This window comes from Eumetopias jubatus, unplaced genomic scaffold (genome assembly GCF_037043125.1).
Source record: "Eumetopias jubatus isolate StellerSeaLion01/CBP00866 unplaced genomic scaffold, mEumJub1_p1.0 scaffold_13, whole genome shotgun sequence".
Lineage (NCBI taxonomy): Eukaryota > Metazoa > Chordata > Mammalia > Carnivora > Otariidae > Eumetopias > Eumetopias jubatus.
The window spans coordinates 55492551-55516032 of record NW_028274819.1 but is presented as its reverse complement, the minus strand read 5'-3'; the positions used below and the strand labels follow the sequence as shown (position 1 = coordinate 55516032).

The 23482-nt window shown below is 46.4% G+C and overlaps 1 protein-coding gene and 2 pseudogenes across 2 annotated transcripts; all 3 read left to right on the top strand.

Annotated features, from left to right (window-relative positions):
- Window positions 1-2977: 2977 nt before the first annotated feature.
- LOC114218613 (protein FAM91A1 pseudogene) lies at window positions 2978-3499 on the top strand (annotated as a pseudogene).
- Window positions 3500-3537: 38 nt separating this feature from the next.
- On the top strand, window positions 3538-5326 carry LOC148162661 (protein FAM91A1 pseudogene; annotated as a pseudogene).
- Window positions 5327-9426: 4100 nt separating this feature from the next.
- On the top strand, window positions 9427-16566 carry LOC114218735 (dicarboxylate carrier UCP2). Of its 2 annotated transcripts, none has more exons than XM_028115988.2 (8): window positions 9427-9959; window positions 10911-11067; window positions 13404-13628; window positions 13797-14007; window positions 14834-15028; window positions 15123-15224; window positions 15551-15731; window positions 16120-16566. In XM_028115988.2, the coding sequence occupies exons 3-8, from the start codon at window positions 13503-13505 to the stop codon at window positions 16232-16234; spliced, it is 930 nt and encodes a 309-aa protein (XP_027971789.1). In that variant the 5' UTR covers window positions 9427-9959; window positions 10911-11067; window positions 13404-13502; the 3' UTR covers window positions 16235-16566. The 2 variants fall into 2 exon arrangements, with proteins under 2 accessions (XP_027971789.1, XP_087874168.1); XM_088018042.1 differs by lacking the exon at window positions 9427-9959 and adding an exon at window positions 10661-10748.
- Window positions 16567-23482: the final 6916 nt, after the last annotated feature.

Genomic DNA, 23482 nt, shown 5'->3' with positions numbered 1-23482 from the left:
CATATCAACATGAATGAACCTAAAAATACATTATGTTGGGGAGCCTGGGTGGTGCAGTCAGTTAAGTATACAACTCTTGGTTTTGGCTCAGGTCTGATCTCAGAGTTGTGAGATCAAGCGCTGCGTCAGGCTCTGTGCTCAGCTCAGAGTCTGCTTAAGACTTTCTCTCCCTCTTCCTCTGCCCCTCCCCACTCTCTAAAAATAAATAAATAAATAAATCTAAAAAAAAAAAACCATTATGGGGGCACCTGGGTGGCTCATTCGGTTGGGTGTCCGACTCTTGATCTCAGCTCAGGTCTTGATCTCAGGGTGATGAGTTCAAGTTCTATTGGCTCCATGCTAGGCATGGAGCTTAATTTTTTTAAAAAGTTTAAAAAAAATTATGTTAAGTAAAGGAAACTAGACACCAAAGACTACATTCTATTTATATTGAAAATTTTAGAAAATTGGGGTGCCTGGCTGGCTCAGTTGGTAAAACACGTGAATCTTGATCTCAGGGTTGTTAAGTTCAAGCCCCATATTGGGTGTGGAGATAACTTAAAAACAAAATCTAAAAAAAAAAACTTTTTTAGAAAATTCAAAACTGTAGAGACAGAAAGATCAGTGGTTATCTAGGACTGGAGGTGAGAGAAGGAAATGACTACAAATAGACACAACAGAACTTTTGGGGGTGATGAATTATAGTAATTATTGCACAATTGTATAAACTTACTAAGAATTAATTAAACTGTACATTTACCAATAGTGAATTTTATGGTATTTAACTTGCACCGCAGTAAGGCTATAGTGGAAAAGGTTATGCCCTAGTTCAGCAGTACTATTGTAATGGACAAAAACTGGAAACAACATAAATGCCCATCAACAGTAGAATGGAGGGCGCCTGGGTGGCTCAGATGGTTAAGCGTCTGCCTTCGGCTCAGGTCATGGTCCCAGGGTCCTGGGATCGAGTCCCGCATTGGGCTCCCTGCTCCTTGGGAGCCTGCTTCTCCCTCTGCTTCTCTGTCTCTCTCTCTCTCTCTCCCTCTCTCTCTCATGAATAAATAAATAAAATCTTAAAAAAAAAAAAGAACAGTAGAATGGATAAGGTGGATATATTCATATGATGGAGAACTATACAGCAATAAGAATTAAACAACTATAGCTTCATGTAACTTGGATGAATCTCACAAACATAATGTTGAGAGAAAGACACATAATAGTACATAATGTATAATTCCATTTACATGATTTTTAAGATAGTGGTTATTCTTTAGGTGAACAGTGATAGGAGGGTGTTAATGTTTTTTTTAATTTTAATTTTATTTTTTCTAGCTTTACTGAGGTATCACTGACATATAATATTAATAATGTTTCTTGAGGTGTGTGCTCATTACATAGGGGTGTTCAGTTTTTGAAAGTCTATCCTGCTGTACACTTATTGTTTGTGTACTGTTTTATATGTATGTTATACCCCAATAAAAACTTTACTTGAGGGGCACCTGAATGACTCAGTCAGTTAAGCGTCTGACTCTTGATTTCGGCTCAGGTCATGATCCCAGGGTCTTGAGATCCAGCCCTGCAGTCCTGGGATCCAGCCCCTCATCGGGCTCCCTGCTCAGTGGGAAGCCTGCTTCTCCCTCTCCCACTCCCCCTGCTTGTGTTCCCTCTCTCGCTGTGTCTCTCTCTGTCAAATAAATAAATAAAATCTTTTTTAAAAAATGCACTTAATTTGAAAAAGAGATCACTGGTGATCTCCGAGAAGCATGTGTGCCTCTGTGTATCTCTGCGTGTCTATGTTTCTGTGTGTATGTGTGTGTATATATGTAGGGATGATGAGAGGAGCTGGCCAGGAAGATCTGAGGAAGTGTTCCGGGATAAGGAAACAAGCAGCCCACAGGCCCTATGGGAATGAGTTTGGCATGTTCAGAGAACAGGAAGAAGGCTGTGTGTGGCTGGCATAAAGCGAATGAGATGAATGTGAGATCATTCTTTTATTCATTCATCAAATATGTAAGAGTTGTGCCAGAGGCTGAGAAGTCAGAGGATAGCCAATTGTTTGGAAAGTGTGGCAGAGAAAGGGAGGGAAAAAGCCACTGTACAAGGGGTAGGAAAGTCTTGAGGGTTCCTTTCCATTTACACACACACACACACACACACACACACAGTAGAAGAAAGACTGAAGATAAGGGAAACAGATTGCAGAAACAAGATCCTGGAAAAAACAGAAGTGGACAGAATAATGGCGTAAGGTAGTAGGGATCACTCTGGAATGGATATGGAAAAGCTAGAAATAAAACAGCCATAAAGGCAAACATTTTGAAATGGAGAGAAACAAAATGAAAGCATTCTCCAATCTTCCCATTGAAATTTCAGGAATGGTCCACATAGGAAAGTCGGTTAGGGCCTAGAAAGTTATTTATAAAAAAAAGATCTTAAAAGCTCTTCTTTTCTCCCTTAAAATATAATTTAATGAAGAAACTGGGTCTTTTGATGCATTCCTGACACTGTTCTCTGTTGTCTGCCGTGCTGAGCTGTCTGGAGCCCTCATCATGGGGAATTCCAAAGTGTAAGGCACCAGGCCTCTAGTGGGTTCCCCCCAACTGTCCCAGGGCCCTCACACCATAAACATAGAGCTCCACATAAGGCACATCACCCACAGAGCAAGCTGCTAGCCGATACGTGACACGGTCTTTAAAATTCATGGAGAAGGGGCACCTGGGTGGCTCAGTCGTTAAGCGTCTGCCTTTGGCTCAGGTCATGATCCCAAGGTCCTGGGATCGAGCCCCGCATCGGGCTCCCTGCTCAGTGGGAAGCCTGCTTCTCCCTCTCCACCTCCCCCTGCTTGCGTTCCCTCTCTTGCTGTGTCTCTCTGTCAAATAAATAAATAAAATCTTTTTAAAAAAATAATAAAAATAAATAAAATTCACAGAGAAAATATGCAAAGTCGGTTGTCCTCTACATATCCACCATCAGTTATGACAGAGAACTATAACATAAACATGTCAAGAAAGATGAATGCAAATACTTTGAGAAGCTATTATACTCTAGACTGTTCCATGCTGTACCTTTACCACTTACTGGATATTGTGGGCCTGAGGATAATACCATTTTTGCCTCATGCTGAGATTACAGAAGACATTTTAAAAAATGAGAAGAGTTCTGCTTCAATCTGTCCAATTTTACTAGAGCTGACTGTCTGTTTCTTGGCATTAAAAGACAGTAGTATATTGATAGTATGAATTAGTATAGATCATCAAATTTTTTCTTTTTGAAACTTGGAGGAATGATCACATCTTGTACCAATAAAGCCAGCAGAAAATCCCACAGAGACCTGGTAGGGAGTATAAACTGGTCAGATCACAAAAATGACATAAAGATATGCATTTTGCCTGAGAAATATACTATAGTTAAGATCATTGATTCAGGTCCTCAACTCTCTGAATCACTAGATTATAATGTGGTAGATCGTTTATATAATAAAAGATTTATTTATTTGAACATAACAATCTCTAATGACAATTTCTTTCTTTTTTTTTTTAATGTTTTACTTATTTATTCATGAGAGTCAGAGAGAAAGAGAGAGGCAGAGGGAGAAGCAGGTTCCCCGCCTAGAAGTCTCTACACTGTAAAAGACTTCCTGATTTGAACCCTATGACTTGCCCTCTAATGACAATTTCATTCTCTTGAAGGTTCTGTGATGAATTGAGTGCAAGATGACTAGGTGATTACTTTGAAACTATATTTCTTTCAATAGATAAGCATAAAATGTTGCTTAGCTTGCAAATGTCCTTGAGATAATAGTTATCATTGGTTAAGAATGTTGTTTCCATGTATTGCTGATTGGGCTTTGCGCATAAGAGACAAGTAATAAATCTGGATCAGCTTCATTATCATGGTGGAATGTACCCTCTGTAAACAAATTTAAAAGTAGTTTACACCCACAAAAAATATTCTTATCATGGCATGGCAAAGTAGGAGTCCTGAACAAGAAGCTTTGTCAGCTCTGATACTGATACTAGATCCACCTGACACAGCCTGTGTAAGCAGTTTGGGTCTGTCTACAGGATACACAAAGATAATGCTTTGCTATTTGACTCAACCTTTACCTTTCTAATGATGGGAAATCTTTCACCAAAAGTTGGCAAACTCTCACAGGAGTCTCTGGACAGCTTCCTTACAGAATTAGAAAAGATTCAAAATATTTAGGAAGGAGAAGTGCGGACTACAGAGATATTTTGATCAGGCACTTACGGAAACACAACACTGTCTCTGCATCATAATAACAACCCAGTTATGGCTTTCTTCTGAATCTCTACACTGTAAAAGACTTCCTGATTTGAACCCTACGACTTGCAGCAGACTCCTAAACAAAAATTACAAATCGCTTCTTTCCATGGCTCCTCTCACTAATAGATCCAGCCCATTGGCAGTAGTACCTGCTCGGCATTTTAGACCCATTATCCAGAAGTCACCACCCAGAAGTCAAATCCCCATTTTTATTACTGTCGAAAAGTATAAGACTTCAAAAATGGTCAGATATATTTCATGGTCATTATCAAGCATTAATAATGTCCTGGAGTCATAAACCTGAAGTAATTCCTACTTCACTTCACACATGCTCATGATATTGAACGATGGGATGGGAGAAATTTTTCCCATTTGATAAAACAACTACAAGGAGAGTCATGGGTCATGTCAGTATGGGTGTTCATAAAGCATTGCAAATATTCAGGATTAAAATGGGCTTGCAGGGATTTCTGTGGTTATGTCACCATGTTGTAAAATTCTAAACAACCGACAAACAGAAACCTTGGTGATGTTTCTAAGAAGAAAGGAGAACCTGATTTAACTTCCGGCTCAGAGCAAATCAAAGTACAGAATCATTTGAAATAGTCACTGAGGAAGCAACTATAGATTCAACAACAAAACAGAACTCTGATGTTGCCACAACAGAAGCCGACTGGTTTCCCCTTGAGCTGTGCTTTGAAATTCCTGTTTAGCTCTGAATTAAATGAGAACGTTTATAGGAAAACGGCTACACACAACCTTTGCAGAGAAGAAAGCCTTCAAAAACTCCATTCAGAACAAACAAACAACTCCATTCTGTTCAGAGAAAACTCAGTCTACATGTCCTTAATGTTTCATTCATTCTAGGAAAGAGCTTTAACACTGGATATTCACACTAAAGCCAGTTTTTCAAGTTTGCTTTACCATCTTATGCGGGTATGGAAGTCCAGCTTCCTGCAAATTATGCAGTATTTTGAGACACGGAATCTTATCAATCTTATCAGAACGGAATAGAGGGTCACCCTCCTCACTCCTCACTGCTAATCTTCACTTGCAGTAATTTGATAACATTTGTTATTCACACTTGGTATTTTTTCCTTTCTTAAAGTTAGCTTTATAGTGCCAGTCACTAAAAAGCATCCTGCTGGTGTAGTAGGACTTACCACTTTGTGTTGTGGTATAGTTTGGGAAACATTTAATATTGTTTGGAATCTTGAGGTTATAGCACATCCTAATGCAACAAAGAGCTGCTTTTTTTAAAATATTTATTTATTTGACAGAGATTGAGAGCACAAGCGGGGGAGCAGCAGGCAGAGGGGGAGGGAGAAACAGGCTCCCCACTGAAAGCCCAATGTGGGAATCATGACCTGAGCCAAAGGCAGACGCTTAACCAACTGAGACACCCAGGCGCCCACAAAGAGTTGCTTTAAAAAAAAAAATTGAGGCGGCACCTGGGTGGCTCAGTCGGTTGAGCGTCCAACTCTTGATTTTGGCTCAGGTCGTGGGATGACACTCCCCTCCCCACCTGCCGGTCTCCCCACTCAGTGGGGAATTTGCTTCTCGCTCTCTCTCTCTCCCTTTTTCCTGCCCCTTCCTGGGCTTGAGCACGCTCTTTCTCTCTAAAATAAATAAATCTTTTTTTTTTAATTGACCCCTAGTGTCTTTTTTCTTTTTTTTAAACAAAGACTTTTTAGCAATCAACACTATTTTTTATCTTGAGTTGATCTGCATTTCATTTTATAAATCTAAGGATAAACTTTATAGGCTTCACGATGGCTGTTAACCTTTATAAGCCGTCACTATGAATATTGTAATGGTGATTTTATGTGTTAGTTTATCAAACACAAATCTTGTTTAATTTTATATTTTGTTTACCTATGCTTTTGGGGATAATGGGAAGAGATTTAACTCTTCCTATGAAAATACTTCTTGGTATTTAGAGTTGAAAGAGTATAAAACAATAAATATGCAGTATTGAGAAATTTTTTGATGAGGCATTAAGAATTCCTGTGGATATCTATAAATTACGTACATCAACTGAACTTTGTTGAAGGTATGCAAATCAGCATAGGTATGTATAATTTAACCTTGTTTTTTAAGTTCTTAGACTAAAATTCACTGACATCTCATGAGAAGTTTTGGGGGAAAAATTTTTTTTTAATTTTTTATTTTATTTTTTTTCAAAGATTTTATTTATTTGACAGAGAGATAGCGAGAGAGGGAACACAAGCAGGGGGAGTGGGAGAGGGAGAAGCAGACCTCTCGCCGAGCAGGGGGCCCAATGCAGGGATGGATCCCAGGACCCTGGGATAATGACCTGAGCCGAAGGCAGACGTTTAACAACTGAGCCACCCAGGTGCCACGGAAAAAAATTTTTTTTAACCCATTTAGAATTCATTAAAAGTGCAACAAGCAGCCCTTGAAAGGTTGTTAACATGGTCTGATTTGCATTTTGTTTGGTTTTTTTTCCTTTTTTTTTGGTATCAGCTATTTTGAAATATAATTAACATACTATACAATTCATCCACTTAAAAAGAAAGTCAACAATTTTTAGTACAGAGTGGTGCAACCAATTTTAGAATATTTTCATCATCCCAAAACAACCAGCCCCTCCTTTACCTGTCATGCCCCAGTACCCTCCATCTTTCCCAGCCCTACTTTCTGCCTCTATAGAGTTGCCTATTCGGACATTTCATATAAGTGGAAGCATATCATATGTGGTCTCTTGTGTCTGGCTTCCTTCACTTAGCATACTGTTTTCAAGGTTCATCTATGTTGTAGCACGTATCAGTACTTCATGCCTTTTTATTGCTGACTGAAGATACATCTTTTAACTTTTCTTAAGATGCATCTTTTAACTCTTAACAGTGTTTTTCTAATTCAACATTAAAAATGTAGGGTTTGGGGTGTCTGGGTGGCTCAGTCAGTTAGGTGTCTGGCTTCAGCTCAGGTCATGATCTCAGGGTCCTGGGATGGAGCCCCACATTGGGCTCCCTGCATCCAGCTCCCTGCTCGGTGGGGAGCCTGCTTCTCCCTCTCCTTCTGCCCTACCCCTGCCCACCGCCCCCCCACCCCATCTGCTTGTTCTCTCTCTCATGCTCACTCTCTCTCAAATAAATAAAATCTTTCAAAAATAAAATCTTTCAAAAAATGCAATCAGATAATTTTGTGTTTGTGGGGGAGTTAACATAGCCAACCTACTCAATATTTTAAAATTAGTAGAGACATTTGCAATGTCTAATATTTAATATTTTCTCATGTTGGTTTTTATTACCTGATGTTTTCAATTTTCTATGACATTCTTGTGTCTTTTTCATTTTCAGTGTTTCAAATATTTTGTATTTAAAATTTTTAAGTTCCAAAACTGTAAATACAGTGGATTGTTTTCTGGTATGATTATCAACATTATAAACTTTGTCAATTTAATTATTGGCTCATGTATTTACAACTAAACTGGGGTATGTATATATACATATTCAACGAAATAGATATGAAACAAGTTTTTTAAATGCACTTACCTGTATCCATACATTCTCTAATCTGTCTACAGGACCTCTAATGACTTGAACAAGAGGCTTTGCTAAAAATCCAGAGGTACAGTGTCTGCAGCATTGCTCTAATCTGCTTGGCTCCATCCAAAATGAAAGAACATTTAGGGGTTTTGTTGATTATTTTGTTTTTGTTTTTGTTTTTGTTTTCAAACTGCTGTGTTGAGAGAATTTGTTTTAACAGGATTTCTCCTTAAGGGATCCATGCTGGGTCCTGGGAATCTCTACTTCCCTTTTTAAATGTTCACACATCATCTTTTTAAACAGCCCTTGAATTTTGCCAGGGATGATTAAACATTTCATGGGTATACAGTCTTTGGAATCCAAATTCTTCCCTGTTTTGGCAATCAGGATGACACTTTCATCTTCAGGCCATTAGTTCCATCCTGCTCTTTCTGTCTCCTTAAGATCAGCGGTTTCACCACCAGTCACAGAGCATCCTGTGAATCATTTCATCACAGCAAGAGACAGAAGCCTGTGCAAAAGCTGGCCCAGCTAGTGGATGGGAGACTCCACAGTGCCAGAAAAAAATTCTCTGGCTTGACTTCTCTGTTTGCACTTTGTTTCTGCTCTGCCAGGACCATGTGCTCGGTGTTTTTCTTTCCTTCTATAATTATCCGGGCCCATTCCAGTTATTCTCAGCCGACAATTTCGGCTTGTGGACAATTCAGAAAACAAACACATGGCACCTGGTAAACCAGGGTTTAAGTCACGGCTCACCACTTCCTAGCCGTGTGACATTAGGCAGGTGATTTAACCTCTTTGGGACTGTTTCCTCATCTGTAAAATTGAGGTTAATATCGCACACGATTATGCGAAGTATTCACACTGAAAGTGAATGTGGTAATTGCAGTCGCCAAATGTTGGTCTCCCCCATCCTCCCATTACGCTTTCCCAGGCATTTTCACAGCAGCCCAAACAGCACGCACTGAGCCTCTACTGTCTGTAGGCCCTTAGAGTGTTGTGATACTAAAAATATAGGAAATAGCTTCCTGCTCTGGAGAAGTTTACAATCTAGTCAGGGAGACCGCATCCACAACCTGGATTAATCCCTTAGAACAGTCCTGGGAGGCTGAAAGATGAAAGCAGGAAGAAAGGGACAGAGAGGCCAAGGGCGAAGAAGAGTCCTATCTCCTTCTACTCCCCAAAAGTCACATTTGTCCCAGCCGCAGGACCCAATTACTGGTTTTTTAAATGTCTGTCACCCCGAGAAGACCGCCAGCCCCCTGAGGGCGACCCAGGTTCAGCACATCTAAGTCACTTTCTCATCTCGGGGCTGGGCGCGCAGCAGGCCCGGGCCCTGTTCGGCCTTCTTACTCGCGGGACGCTGGCCCGCGCACTCGGCTGCAAATGGCGGCGGGAGCGTCATGCTCGGTGCCCCCGTCCCGCCCAGGTCGGAAGTCCCCTGGGTCCCCTGGGAGAGGCGGGTGTGGGCGGGAGATGGCGGGAAGCCCAGCGTTGCCTCACGGCCGTTGACAATTTCCCCGCCACCTGCCGCTGCAGCCCGGATTGGCTCCTCCCGCAGGCTCCTTCCGCGGCTTTAGCCAATCGCCAGCAGTCGGGAGGCCCCGCCCCTCGAGAGCGGCCGGAGGCAGGCGTTCTGTTTTCCTGGTCCGGGGTCGCGGACTGGGCCGGTGAAGGGAGGGTGCGCTCCCCCCGAACCTCCGGGGGCGCTGTCAGAAAGAGCCCTGGCGGGGTGCCGGAGGAGCAGAGGCCTGTGTGACCCTGGGCAGGCTCTGCTTCTTTCCAGGCGTCAGCCTTGCCATTCTCACCAGGAGGTGGGCGGACTGGGGATGTGTGAAGCGGCGCGAGGGAGTGACCCTGCGGCGGAACGAACGGGTAGATGCGGGAATCAGCCCGCACGGAGTTGGGAGTGGAGGAAGGCGCGCAGGGAACCTTAGGCGTGACTGCCCTTGCGGAAAGGTGGTGGCTAGAGGGTCGCCTCACCCCCGCCGAGCCCGCAGGCCCCGCCCCGCCGCGCAGGCCCCGCCTCCCGAGACCTAAACCGCGCCACAGGCTCCGCGGACCCGATTGCAAGCTCACCAGCACCCCTCTTGGATCGAGTACCGTCTGCTCTCACTCCACGCGCTCTCCGCCCGCAGACAGACAGAGCCGCCGGCACTCTCGTGTTCTCCCTGCAGCCCGGTGAGCCCGGGTCCCGCCCGCGCAGCCCTGCGCCCCCTAAACATGCGGCAAGCCCGCTACCCCGGCGGCCTGACCCGCGCCCTTCCCTCTCTTTAATTTTCCTCTTCTCCCAGCCAATCTTGTATTTTTTCCTCTCTGTCCTCTTTTTCTTTATCTCTCTTCCTTTTCTCTTTTTCTCTCTCCCTTTTGTTCTTTACCTCTCACGTTCAGTTAGCTGTTTTGTTCTTTACCTCTCCCCTCGGCCTGGATGCCCAGCCCCGCCTTGGGTGGGGGCTTTCGGCGCGTCCCTGACGATCTGAATGACCTTCCCCTCCGGAGGAAAAGAGCTTTTGAGCAGGGCCGGCTCCCAGTCCCTCTTGCCTCCTCACAGCCCGCGCCTGGGGCCTAGTCGACACTCAGAGAGTCTCTGACTTAACATGACCTCCTTACAACACTCCCATTCACCAGAGTCTGCTGTGTTGGGGGATGCTTCTCCAGAGTACAGCGTGCCATTAAAGCAAAAAGCTGGAAGGGAGCCAATGTGTGATACTAAGAGAGCAGACCGAGGAGGGAGGACTCCTGGGTTCATTTCCCCCCTCCAGTGTGTGCACTTAATTAGTCCCCAGCTGTCCTGGGTGAAATGGACCCTGTTCCTTACTCCTCCCCATCTCCCCCCTTAAGGACTGTGTGGGTTGGCCCTTTCCTTGCTGGAGTGTGATCCTTTAAGGCAGATTTCCCTTTCTAAACTTCCCTCTTGGGGCGCCTGGGTGGCTCATTCGGTTGAGCCTTGGACTGTTGACTTCTGCTCAGGTCAGGATTTGGGGCTTGTGGGACTGGTATTGGGCTCTGCTTAACAGGGAGTTGGCTTGAGATTTTCTCCCTCCCTCTGCCCCTACCCCCACTCACATACTGTCTTTCTCTAAATAAATAAATGAAATCTTAATAAACTCTCCTCTTTGCCCTCATCCACAGGACACATAGTATGACTGTTAGGTGTTTCGTCTCCCAGCCATTTTCTATGGAAAACCAAGAGGTTCGGGCCATGATAGCCACTGGCAGCTTTGAAGAATGGGATGCCTTTAGAGAAGCTTGATCTTGGAGGCCTCAGCGTGAGACCGTACAAAGCTGGGTAAGAGTCCAGTCTGAGGGAGGGGTCTCCTGCCTACAGCAGTGCTTTGGCCTGGGGGTGGGGGTCAGTAGGATATTAGCAAAAATAACTACCACCACCCCCAGTAAAGTTGCTCTTCAGAGCTCACAAAGCACGTTCCTATATCCCTGGTTTCATTCTCTCCTTTAAGTTGACCTCGACAAGCCAGGGATGGTGGTCCCCATATTTACAAAGGAAGAAATTGAAGCCTGGATGGGACAGTGATTAGCCGTTGGCCATCCTGGAAGTCAGCAGCAGAGCTAGGACAAACTCTTTCTCGGCTTGAGTATTACTTAGTCTTCTTAGTAGGGTCTTTAGCACAGGTGACCATTGCACCCATACTCACACCTCTGAAAGACCTGGGCAAACCCAAAGCAACGTTTGAAATGGCAGCTGAGACTCTGTGCATGTGCTTTTGAGATGGACAGGGGCTGGGTCTTGTTCTTCTCTGGTCCTCAGAGCGCAGCCTCGCTCAGGGTCAGGACACAATTGACTCATTTGTCATGTCTCTGATGCCCAGAGAAGGGACACTGTTTGCCTGACCCTTCTCAGAACTGTCAGATTGGCAAGAGAGAACTTGGGTGTTAGACTTCCTTGCAAAAGCCCTGCCTGTGCCGGTGCCGAGAAAACAGTGGGAGAGAAATGTTCTGGATGCCTGCACAAAGCAAACTGCTTTGTGCAAGCTTTGGAGCCTGTACATGTGGCTCTAAGTTCCCTCATCTGTAACGTGGAAGTAAGGCAGCCGCCTCACAGGGCTGCTCTGAAGAGCTAGCTAACGGAGTGCTCCAGGCAGTGGGGTGGGGAAGGTATGGAACACGTCCTGGGGGATAGTTAGGTCAAGCAGGGAAGCTGGGGTGCCTGAAGCACCTTCATCAACCCATTCTGTCTTCTGACTACCAATCTTCACTGAGCCTCATATGGCCAGGCTCCAGGGAAACTCAAATAAGACCAGGCCTGGCCTACTGTAGGAGCTCTGGGTGCAACTGAGTGGTGAGGAGCCTCTGGATTTCACTGTTTGCCCCTGCTACCTGGAGTGAGAAGCCCAGGAGGAAGCAGCTGTTTGTTTCCATGGGTCTTTGTGTGCTCAACCGACTCCAACCACATCCTCCCTCTGCTGGCCAGCATTTGCCTCGTGGCCCCAGTGACGGGCAGCCAATCAGGCAGGACTCAGAGCAGCTGCTCCTGAAGTCAGAGACGTGAACTCTGCAAAAGAGAGAAGCAGGTCACCGTCCCCCACTGGGGCACTGGGCTCACTTCCTCCCCAGGCTGCGGAGTCAGCAGAGAAGGGTGTTGTTCCAACTCTGAGAAAAAAAATGGAGGTTTTGGTTTCCTGTGTCACTCTTCATAGCTCTGACCTGCACCTCCCCATGCTTGCCCCTCCTGTGGTGAAGATGTGGATCCCCTGTGTTGAAGGGGAGGAAACTGGCCAGAGAAGGAGACGGTTTTCCCTGGGCGAGAGAGTCCAGTGCCTGTGCACCTGCTCTCAGCCCTGAGATTTGCCCAGGATCCTTCAAGGCCCAGCTGCATATTACCTTTTCTGATCACCCACTCATCCTTACCTCTCCCCTCATGCGAGTTAGTTGTTCCCTCCACATTTTGAGAGTTTGTCCTGCAAGCCCCAAATGCAGCTTGAATAACCTGCCCCTCCCTGTGCCAGACAGTAAGGCCCCTCTAGGGTGATCTCATCTCCTGCATCTCAGTAAACCAACACCCAGCAAAGCAGTCTTCTTGAAAGAATGACTCTAGAGAGCCCCAGTTGTGCAGGCCGGAGAAGAGAATTAGACTAATGGTCTGGGAAAGGATTGTGCTGGTCTTGCCCCTTCCTTTTTTTCTAGACTTAGGCAATTTCAGACCCGTAGGAACCTCTCCTGCTTCAGAAATCCAGGGCATAAGCCTGTGAGTTTGTGCCTGTCAGGTCTTTGACCGAAACCTTTTCCCCACTTCTGCCTGTCCTCCAGATCTGCAGAAGCAGGAATGTGGGCATTGCCAGCGAACTCTCTGCACCCAGCAGACAAAAGGCTGGGTCACTGCCTGTTTGTGAGGCAGCACTAAGATGGCCCTGAGCCAGACTCTCCCTGTAGTGGAAAGGAGGGGGCGCTTCACAAAAAGGAGAGGAGATCCACAGATCTCCTCCAGCAGGAATTGCTTCTCCAGCCCCTATTTGAGTACCTCCAGGGCTCCCTCCTATTTTCCCTCACGAGGTTGCTCTGGTTCTTGCTTAGGGAGGTGATACTGTCAGGGAAGGTAGGGGCGGGGTGGTGAGCAGGGAAGGGACTGGGCATACTGCTACTAATGGGACTTCTCTTTCCTTGGCTTAGAGTCCGGCAGAGTTCCTCTATCTTGTCTTGTTGCTGACTGAAGCTGTCCCCTTCTCCAATCCTTCTTCATCTCCTGGGAGGTAGCGGGATATCAGCATTATGGTTGGGTTCAAGGCTACGGATGTACCCCCTACTGCCGCTGTGAAGTTCCTGGGCGCAGGCACAGCTGCCTGCATTGCAGATCTCATCACCTTTCCTTTGGACACCGCTAAAGTCCGGCTGCAGGTGAGGGGAGGAAGCCTGGGGTTCCTGATGTCGTCTAGTCTGTTCTGCCCCAAGACAGACTCCTTAAGGGCCAGGGAAGTGTTTAGAACAGTAAAGTTCGGAGCATGAGGATGGCAGATGGGGAGGGCAACCTGCCTATCCATCTAACCACCCATCTTGACCTTGCAGATTCAAGGAGAAAGGCAGGGGCCAGTGCGGGCTGCGACCAGCGCCCAGTACCGCGGCGTGCTGGGCACCATCCTGACCATGGTGCGCACCGAGGGCCCTCGTAGCCTCTACAGTGGGCTGGTCGCTGGCCTACAGCGCCAGATGAGCTTTGCCTCTGTCCGCATCGGCCTCTACGACTCTGTCAAGCAGTTCTACACCAAGGGTTCTGAGCGTGAGTGTGGAACGGGGCCATAGGCCCCTTGGCCTTTTCTTCTTTGTGATGATTGATTCCACCAAATCATCCTTGATTGATGATTTGCTGCATAGCTCCTTGAGGCTCCAAGATCCCTAGGCTGATCAGAGGAACTGAGAACTGGAAGGGACCTTGATTCTCTTAATGATTCCTGAACACCTGGGCTGTGCTAAGCTTTGTGCAGGGCATCCTCCCAGGACGGTCCTCACCACCACTTTGAGAGTAGGTGGTATCATCTACAGATGAAGAGACTGAGTCTTGCTGGGTGGAAAGGACTTGGCCAAGGACACACCGTGGGAAGCCAGAAAAACACGCCCAAGACTTTCACCTCCAAGGTCACTCTTCCATTTCATCTCCTCAGCATGCCTTGCCCACCCTCCATTTTACACATGTGGAAACTGAGAACCCAGATCAAAAGGTTGACTTTTCCCAAGATTACAGGAAGGGGGAGAAATCGATCTGGCATGAGATCCCAAATCTTATGGGTCCCAGACCTTAAGAAGGCCACTTCTCTCTGAGCCTCGGTCTTCACATCTGTCAAATGGAAAGGGTTATGATTTCTCAGGGCCTCTGCCCTCTTGAGCTAAGTCTCGTTTTGTCCACCTCCTTGCTATGACCTGTGCCTCGCAAGCAGTAGACACCCACAGTGTTGTTTTCTTTGATGCAAGGAGTTTTTCGAGCAAGAGCTTGTCTGGATCCTATTCCCAAAAGGCAAGAGATGACAGTGATGAGGTGGTTTTGGTGAGGAGAGGCGGAAGATGAATACAAGCCCAGCCGGGCACTGACCCCCATGGTTCTCCCACAGATGCTGGCATTGGGAGCCGCCTCCTGGCAGGCAGCACCACAGGTGCCTTGGCTGTGGCTGTGGCCCAGCCCACAGATGTGGTAAAGGTCCGGTTCCAGGCTCAGGCCCAGGCTGGAAGAGGCCGGAGATACCAAAGCACTGTTGATGCCTACAAGACCATTGCCCGAGAGGAAGGGTTCCGAGGACTCTGGAAAGGTGTGTTTCCGTGTATTGGGTGTTTCTTCTTCCCGACCTCCTCCTCCTCCCCCGCTTTTCCCTGGTCTCACATCGGTACCCTCTCCTTCTGTAGGGACCTCTCCCAATGTTGCTCGTAATGCCATTGTCAACTGTGCTGAGCTGGTGACCTACGATCTCATCAAGGATGCCCTCCTGAAGGCCAACCTCATGACAGGTGAGTTAGGGTAAATGGTGCCGGGTCTCGCCCTTCCCGCAATCTAGGATCAGATGTGGGAGTGTGGTTGCCTGACGATCACATCTCTTCTTCCTACTTCCCCTCTGCTTGTGGAATGAGTTCAGATTTACCATACTGAAGCCAGCTGGGATGAAGCTCCCACTTGGCACACTTAGGCACTGAGGCAACATGACTCAGGTCATCAGAAGTCCCAGCTAGAGTCTCTCTCTAAAACCGTCAGACCCCTAAGCTACTTTAATCATCTCTTTCCTTCTGGAATGATGGGGTGAGGAGTCCTGACTGCCTCTCCTGCTCCTCCTTGGCAGATGATCTCCCTTGCCACTTCACTTCCGCCTTCGGGGCCGGCTTCTGCACCACCGTCATTGCCTCCCCTGTCGATGTGGTCAAGACGAGATACATGAACTCTGCCCTGGGCCAGTACAGCAGCGCTGGCCACTGTGCCCTCACCATGCTCCAGAAGGAGGGTCCCCGAGCCTTTTACAAAGGGTGAGCCTTTGATCCATCCTACCCAATTCCAAACCTCCTGGCTACCCATACCTACACACAGTGGGAGAGAACCACCTGGAACTGATCAGCAACCAGCTGTCAAGCTATTCTGATCCAGGTCCTGGTATTTCACCGGCATTTTCTCATGCTCTTAACTACTTCCAGAGTTGTCATCCTACATCATGGGTATTAAAATGGAGACTCCTGGGGGATTTTTGCTCACGGCCACACAGCTGTGGGGCTGTGTTCCCTGGGCCCTCCCAACCTCCTTTGGGACAGAGCAACTGGGTAGGGTTGGATATTATGGCCCAGTGGGGTAAGCAGGAGATGGGAGTGCCCTCAGGAATCCCCAGATTGCCATCTGTGACCTGTGTTTTCTCTCTTCCAGGTTTATGCCCTCCTTTCTCCGTTTGGGTTCCTGGAACGTGGTGATGTTTGTCACCTATGAGCAGCTCAAACGGGCCCTCATGGCTGCCTGCACTTCCCGGGAGGCTCCCTTTTGAGCGTCTCCTGCCGCTGACCCCACCACCTCTGGCTTTGGCTTTGGCTCAGCTCCAGCCAGGCCCTGCTTCCCTTCCCTCTGTCCTCACCCCTTCCTTCCACTCCCTTTCCCACCACCTCCCTTTCCTCTCCCCACATTCTCACCCCTCTTCCCTACCTCATCTCCCCATTGCCTCTCAGTCCCAGTAGAGTTGACCCCAGTTGACACTGTGAGAGGCCTGGCACCAGCCAGGATCCCAAGCCTTCCGTCCCTTGAAAAGTTAAGCCCAGCTCTTTGTTCTGCCCCCAAGCCCAGCCCAGCCAGCATGTCACCCATAAAACAGGTTCAACCTTGGTGGCTCCTCCCTCTCTCATAGCTCTTACCAGAGGTCTTGGTCCAGTGGGCCCTTTTGGCACCTGACTTAGAAAGGAAGGTATGACCCACCTTTTGCTTCCAGCATCCAATCTGAGGCCCATGGAGGTCATCTTGTCCATTTCTCTTTCCAGACCAGGCCCAGGGCTTAGATGGCAAGTGAAGGATCACTCGGGAGTCACAGTAGTGGCTTCACTTTCACCAGGTCACATGAGCTTTCACTCACCTGCCTGGTACTCCAGCACCTGCCTTTCTAAGCCCTCCAGCTGGCCCCTGTTTATCTGCAAAATGAGTGTGTTCCTATCTGCCCCATATCTCCTGTGCTTCTTGGAAGATTTAGAGGAACTTGGAATCTTAGATGCTATGAACTTAGTTTATTCCATTCTACAAATGGGAAACCTCCCCAAAGACCCAGACTAGTGAGGGAAAGTCAGGCTGCTTCTCATCCTCCACAGTCACACCCTTGGGGGTAGTATTCCTGCACTGAATGGGACAGGCTGCAAGGTGAACATGAGGCCTCAAGCTGAGGATACTTTTTTTTTCCTCCCTGAGGATACTTTGATTTGGAATGTCACCCTGTCCCTGAGCTAGAGATCCCAAGGAGGCAGTGCCAAGCCAGGGCTTAGGCTGCACAGGGTGTCAACCTTCCTGTGCCTGTTCCTACTACCTGTCCTCAGAGGAAAGCAGATTCTACATCTGTTTCAAGGGGTTGGGGACTTGGTGAAGTCCCAGGATCCTGAGGCATCTCGTGCAGAGGCAGGCCCATTTTATAGCTGTTGGAAGAAGCTGAAGGCTGAGACAGGTCATGCAAGCAAGGACATACACGAAGTCAGCAGCTGAACTGGGACTAGGACTCAGACTCCTCCCTCCCCCTGTGGACTCTTCACCCAGGGACCAGTGCTGGAATCCTTTGGAAAGTGTTGGGCAGCTGTGGAGCCAAGCTCAGACTTGACTTTCCTCTTCCAGGTGCCTAAAGCAGCTAATACTACTGCTCCTTCCCTGTTGGTCAGAGCTGGAGGCTCAGCCCTTCAGTACTTTGGCAAGGGGTCCAGGATATTAGACAGGTTCCTGGGGAAGGAAAGAGGGCCCGGGATTCCTCACCTTCCTAGCATCTGACAAATTGAGCTGGGGTCTCATAGTCCCTGAGAGGGACAGGGATGGGTGCCATGAGCTGAGCCAAAGTGAAGGTGGTAGGCAGCACAGTGGGGCTTTTGTCTGCTGGGCTGCAGGAAATCAGCATAAATGGAGGACTGATCCTCCAGCACCTCAGTTCTCATATTAGTCCTGTGAAGCAGGCTACTCACTGTTTTGCACCGGAGGAAACGGTCAATTTGTTGCCCTAAGCATGTCTGTCAGCTGATCATTCACCAGTCTTGTGTCCCAGATACTAGGATGGACACAAGGCCACCGGACTCCATCATGGTTCTGGGCATGATCCTGGGACAGCAAGGAGCTGGGGGAGGTGGCAGAAACCACTGGACTGTGTATCAGTAGGCCTCAGTAATTTATTTTTTTTTTTTAAGATTTTATTGTGTATTTGAGAGAGAGGGATAGAGCACAAGCAGGGGGAGCAACAGAGAGAGGGAGAAGCAGACTCCCTGCTGAGCAGGGAGCCCAGTGCAGGGTTCAATCCCAGGACCCCGGGATCATGACCTGAGCTGAAGGCAGACGTTCAACCGACTGAGCCACCCAGGCGCCCCAGGCCTCAGTAATTTTAGTAACCGGTCCTCACAGCCTATAAAATGTATATATGACAAGCCCTGCTTTGCCTGCCAGATGAGGTAGCACTGAAGTTCACTGAGGTAATAGAAATCTCATAAAGGTCTTTCATCCGGCCTAAGACCACGTTTCCTTCAGAGCCTCGCCATGAGGAAGAGGCTAGAGGCAGGCTTTCCTGCTGGCCTAGAAGAGACCTGGGGTCCTGGAGTTTCACAACACCAGCCCCATGTTCCGTCACCCACTTGCTTGCTCTCAGCACAGGGCAGCTACCACCACTCCTCCACCTAGGCCATGCCTCATCTGGTTTCCACAAGGCCTGCAAGATCAGGATTGTAATCTTTGCTATAAGAAGCAGGCTCAGAGGGGCACCTGGGTGGCTCAGTTGGTTAAGCGGCTGCCTTCAGCTCAGGTCATAATCCTGGAGTCCCAGGATCAAGTCCCGCATCGGGCTCCCTGCTTGGCAGGGAGGCTGCTTCTCCCTCTGACCCTCTTCCCTCTCATGTTCTCTATCATTCTCTCTCAAAAAAATAAATAAAAATATTAAAAAAAAAAAAAACAGGCTCAGAGGCGAAGTGATTTGCCCAAGGGCACATGCCTGAGGTGTATCTGACTCCAAGGCCCACATTCCTTAAGGACTGTAGAGGTGCTTTCTGGGACCCTGGTCCAGATTCCACATCTCAAGGTTGGCTCCTGATGCGTTCTCCCTGATAGTTTTTAAATGGCTGACGGGTGCTACTGAATCCCCATTTAAGAAAAAAACCTCAAGCTTAAGAGTGCTTTGAATGGGGGAATCCAATATGGATAATATGGGGGCCTTTTCTGGTACCTCTGAAGCCCATTAAAGTGGCCACCTACTCTCAAAAGCTTGGACCTATCCGAGCTCAAACCTAGACTCAAAAGACAGAAGAGTTGCATGCCACACTGTTGCTGACTGATGGAAGGCAGGTTGGGGAGGTAAGTGTGGTCTGCACGGGCCCAACTGAGCCTGGAGGCCATATTAGCAGCAATCCCGGAACCCCGATACCTAAGCAGTGAGTTCAAGCACATTCACACCAATGACCCAATGCTCACAAGCGGCCTGCGGGGGGCGGGGGTGGGGTGGTTATGAGTAGTAATATCCAGGAAGTCCATAGCAGGGCCAGGAGTAGAACCCAGTTCGCCTGCCTCCCACACCATCCTGCCTAGAGGCAGCCCAGGACCCACAGCACAGATGAGAATTGAGGCTAGTGAGGAAGAAATAAAGCTGTTTCCAGCACTGGGTCCTTTGTGCTGCCTCTAAGCAGGATGAGTCTGGGAGTGGCCTTCAAGGTTCTGATGACATCTTTGCCCTGTGTAACCCTGACTACTGTTTTCTTCTCTGTGCTTCCTGTGTACAATATGACCACATCACACTCTAGAGACTGGCCCTGCTAAAGATTTTGTGTCATGAGAAATCAGAGCAGAATGGGGACCCACAGAGGCCACACAGCTCTGCCCCACTCTATCAAGGTGAGAGCACACAGGCTCTGAACCCTCAGGGACCTGGTCATACAAAACCAGGACAAGGAGGCAGTACTGACTGCCAGGGACCTAAACTGTATGGACATAAATAAGCTGTTGGAACTAGAGTTCAGAATAATGATTATAAAGATACTAGCTGGGCTAGAAAAAAAAAGCGTAGAAGACATATTATAGAAGACACTAAATCCAGCAGGAGAAGACAAAGTTTAGAGCCGAAATCAATGAAATAGAAACCAAAAGAATAGTAGGACAGATCAACAAAACTAGGAGCTGGTTCTTTGAAAGAATTAATAAGATTGATAAACCCCTGGCCAGACTTATCAAAAAGAAAAGAGAAAGGACCCAAATAAATAAAATCATGAATGAAAGAGGAGAGATCACAAGGAACATGGAAGAAATACAATTATAAGACCATAGAATGAGCAAGTATATGTCAACAAATTAAACAATCTAGAAGAAATGGATGCATTCTTAGAGATGTATAAACTACCAAAACTGTACCAGGAAGAAATAGAAAACCTGAACAGACCCATAACCAGCAAGGAAATTGAAGTAGTCATCAAAAATCACCCCACAAACAAAAGTCTAGGGCTGATGGCTTCCCAGGGGAATTCTAACAAAGAAGAATTAATACCTATTCTTCTGAAGCTATTTTAAAGAATAGAAATGGAAGGAAAACTTCCAAACTCTTTCTATGAGGCCAGCATTACCTTGATCCAAAACCAGACAAAGACCCCACCAAAAAAGGAGAATTACAGACCAGTATCCCTGATGAACATGGATGCAAAAGTTCTCACCAAAATACTAACCAATAGGATTCAACAGTACATTACAAGGATTATTCAGCACGACCAAGTGGGATTTGTTCTTGGGCTGCAAGGGTGGTTCAACATCTGCAAATCAATGAATGTGATACACTACATTAATAAAAGAAAGGACAGGAACCATATGATCCTCTCAATAGATGCAGAAAAAGCATTTGACAAAGTACAGCATCTTTCTTGACTAAAACTCTTCACACTGTAGGGATAGAGGGAACATGCCTCAATATCTTAAAAACCGTCTATGAAAAACCCACACCAAATATCATTCTCAATGGGAAAAACTGAGAGCTTTTCCCTTAAAGTCAGGTACATGGCAGGGATGTCCACTCTCACCACTGCTGCTCAACATTGTACTAGAAGTCCTAGCCTCAGCATTCAGACAATAACAACAACAAATAAATAAATAAATAAATAAATAAATAAATAAATAAAAGGTATCCAAATCGGCAAAGAAGAAGTCAAACCCTCACTCTTTGCAGATGACATGATACTCTATGTGGAAAATCCAAGACTCCACCCCCAAATTGCTAGAACTCATACAGGAATTCAGCAAAGTGGCATGATACAAAATCAATGCACAGAAATCAGTTGCATTTCTATACACGAACAATGAAACAGAAGAAAGAGAAATTAAGGAGTCGATTCTATTTATAATTGCACCAAAAACCATAAGATACCTAGGAATAAATAAATAAAAAAATAAAATAAATAACCAAAGAGGCAAAGGATCTGTACGCAGAAAACTACTGAACACTCATGAAATAAATTGAGGAAGACACAAAGAAATGGAAAAACGTTCCATGCTCATGGATGGAAGAACAAATATTGTTAAAATGTCTATGCTACCTAGAGCAATCTATACATTCAAAGAAATCCCTATCAAAATACCATCAACTTTTTTTTACAGAATTGCAACAAATAATCCTAAAATTTGTATGGAACCAGAAAAGACCCCAAATAGCCAGAGGAATGTTGAAAAAGAAAAGCAAAGCTGGTGGCATCACAATTCCGGACTTCAAGCTCTATTACAAAGCTGCCATCATCAAGATAGTATGGTACTGGCACAAAAACAGACACATAGATCAACGGAACAGAACAGAGAGCCCAGAAATGGACCCTCAACTCTATGGTCAACTAATCTTCGACAAAGCAGGAAAGAATGTCCAATGGAAAAAAGACAGTCTCTTCAACAAATGGTGTTGGGAAAATTAGACAGCCACATGCAGAAGAATGAAACTAGACCATTTCCTTACACAACGCAGCAACATTTGTGACCTCGGCTATAGCAACTTCTTGCTAGACACATCTCCCAAGGCAAGGGAAACAAAGGTAAAAATGAGCTATTGGGACTTCGTCAAGATAAAAGGCTTTTGCACAGCAAAGGAAACAGTCGACAAAACCCAAAGACAACCGACAGAATGGCAGATATTTGCAAATGTCTTTTTTTTTTTAAGATTTTATTTATTTATTTGAAAGAGAGAGACACAGCGAGAGGGGGAACAGAAGCAGGGGGAGTGAGAGAGGGAGAAGCAGGCTTCCCGCCAAGCAGGGAGCCCGATGCGGGGCTCGATCCCAGGACCCTGGGATCATGACCTGAGCTGAAGGCAGACGCTTAACGACTGAGCCACCCAGGCGCCCCGATATTTGCAAATGTCTTATCAGATAAAAGGATAGTATCCAAAATCTATAAAGAACTTATCAAACTCAACACCCAAAGAACAAATAATCTAGTCAGGAAATGGGCAGAAGACATGAACAGACATTTCTCCAAAGAAGACATCCAAATGGCCAACAGACACATGTGCTCAACATCACTCAGCATCAGGGAAATACAAATCAAAATACAAGATACCACTTCATATTGTCAGAATGGCTAAAACTAACAAGTCAGGAAACAACAGATGTTGGTGAGGATGTGGAGAAAGGCGAAACCTCTTGTGCTGTTGGTGGGAATGCAAGCTGGTGCAGCCACTCTCGAAAACAGTATGGAGGTTCCTCAAAGTTAAAAAAAGAGCTACCCAACAACCCAGCAATTATACTATGGGGTATTTACCCCAAAGATACAAATGTAGTGATCCGAATGGGTACATGCACCCCAGTGTTTATAGTAGCAATGTCCACAATAGCCAAACTATGGAAAGAGCCTAGATGTCCATCGACAGATGAATGGATAAAGAAGATGTGGTATATATACACAATGGAATACTATTCAGCCATCAAAAAAATGAAATCTTGCCATTTGCAACGATGTGGATGGAACTGGAGAGTACTATGCTAAGCGAAGTAAGTCAATCAGAGAAAGACAATTATATGATCTCACTCGTATGTGGAATTTAAGAAGCAAAACAGAATCATGGGGGAAGAGAAGAAAAAACAAGACAAAATCAGGGAGAACAACCATGAGAGACTCTTAATTATAGGAAACAAACTGAGAGTTGCAAGAGGGAAGGGAATGGGGGGATAAGGTAACTGGGTGATGGACATCAAGGAGGGCACGTGATGTAATGAGCCCTGGGTATTATATAAGACTGATCTTATACCACTTAATCACTGACCTCTACCTCTGAAACCAGTAACACATTATATGTTAATTAATGAAGAAAAAAAAAAAACCTGGACAAGGACCCAGGTTTTAGGGTTCCTGGGCCCTGTCCTTCCCTCTGCTCCACAAGAAGAGATATATGAAGCTCCTCTCCCTCCAACACAGTCTCCTGGGTGCAACTGGAAGATAGGAAATAAATCTTTATTGTGTCAGTTTAAAAGTCCCATGCCATCCCATCCTCACCTCACATCTGTGCAGTGGGCTGGCTCCCTTGCACATCCTGAGGCAGGAATGGGATAAGGTCCAGATAGCC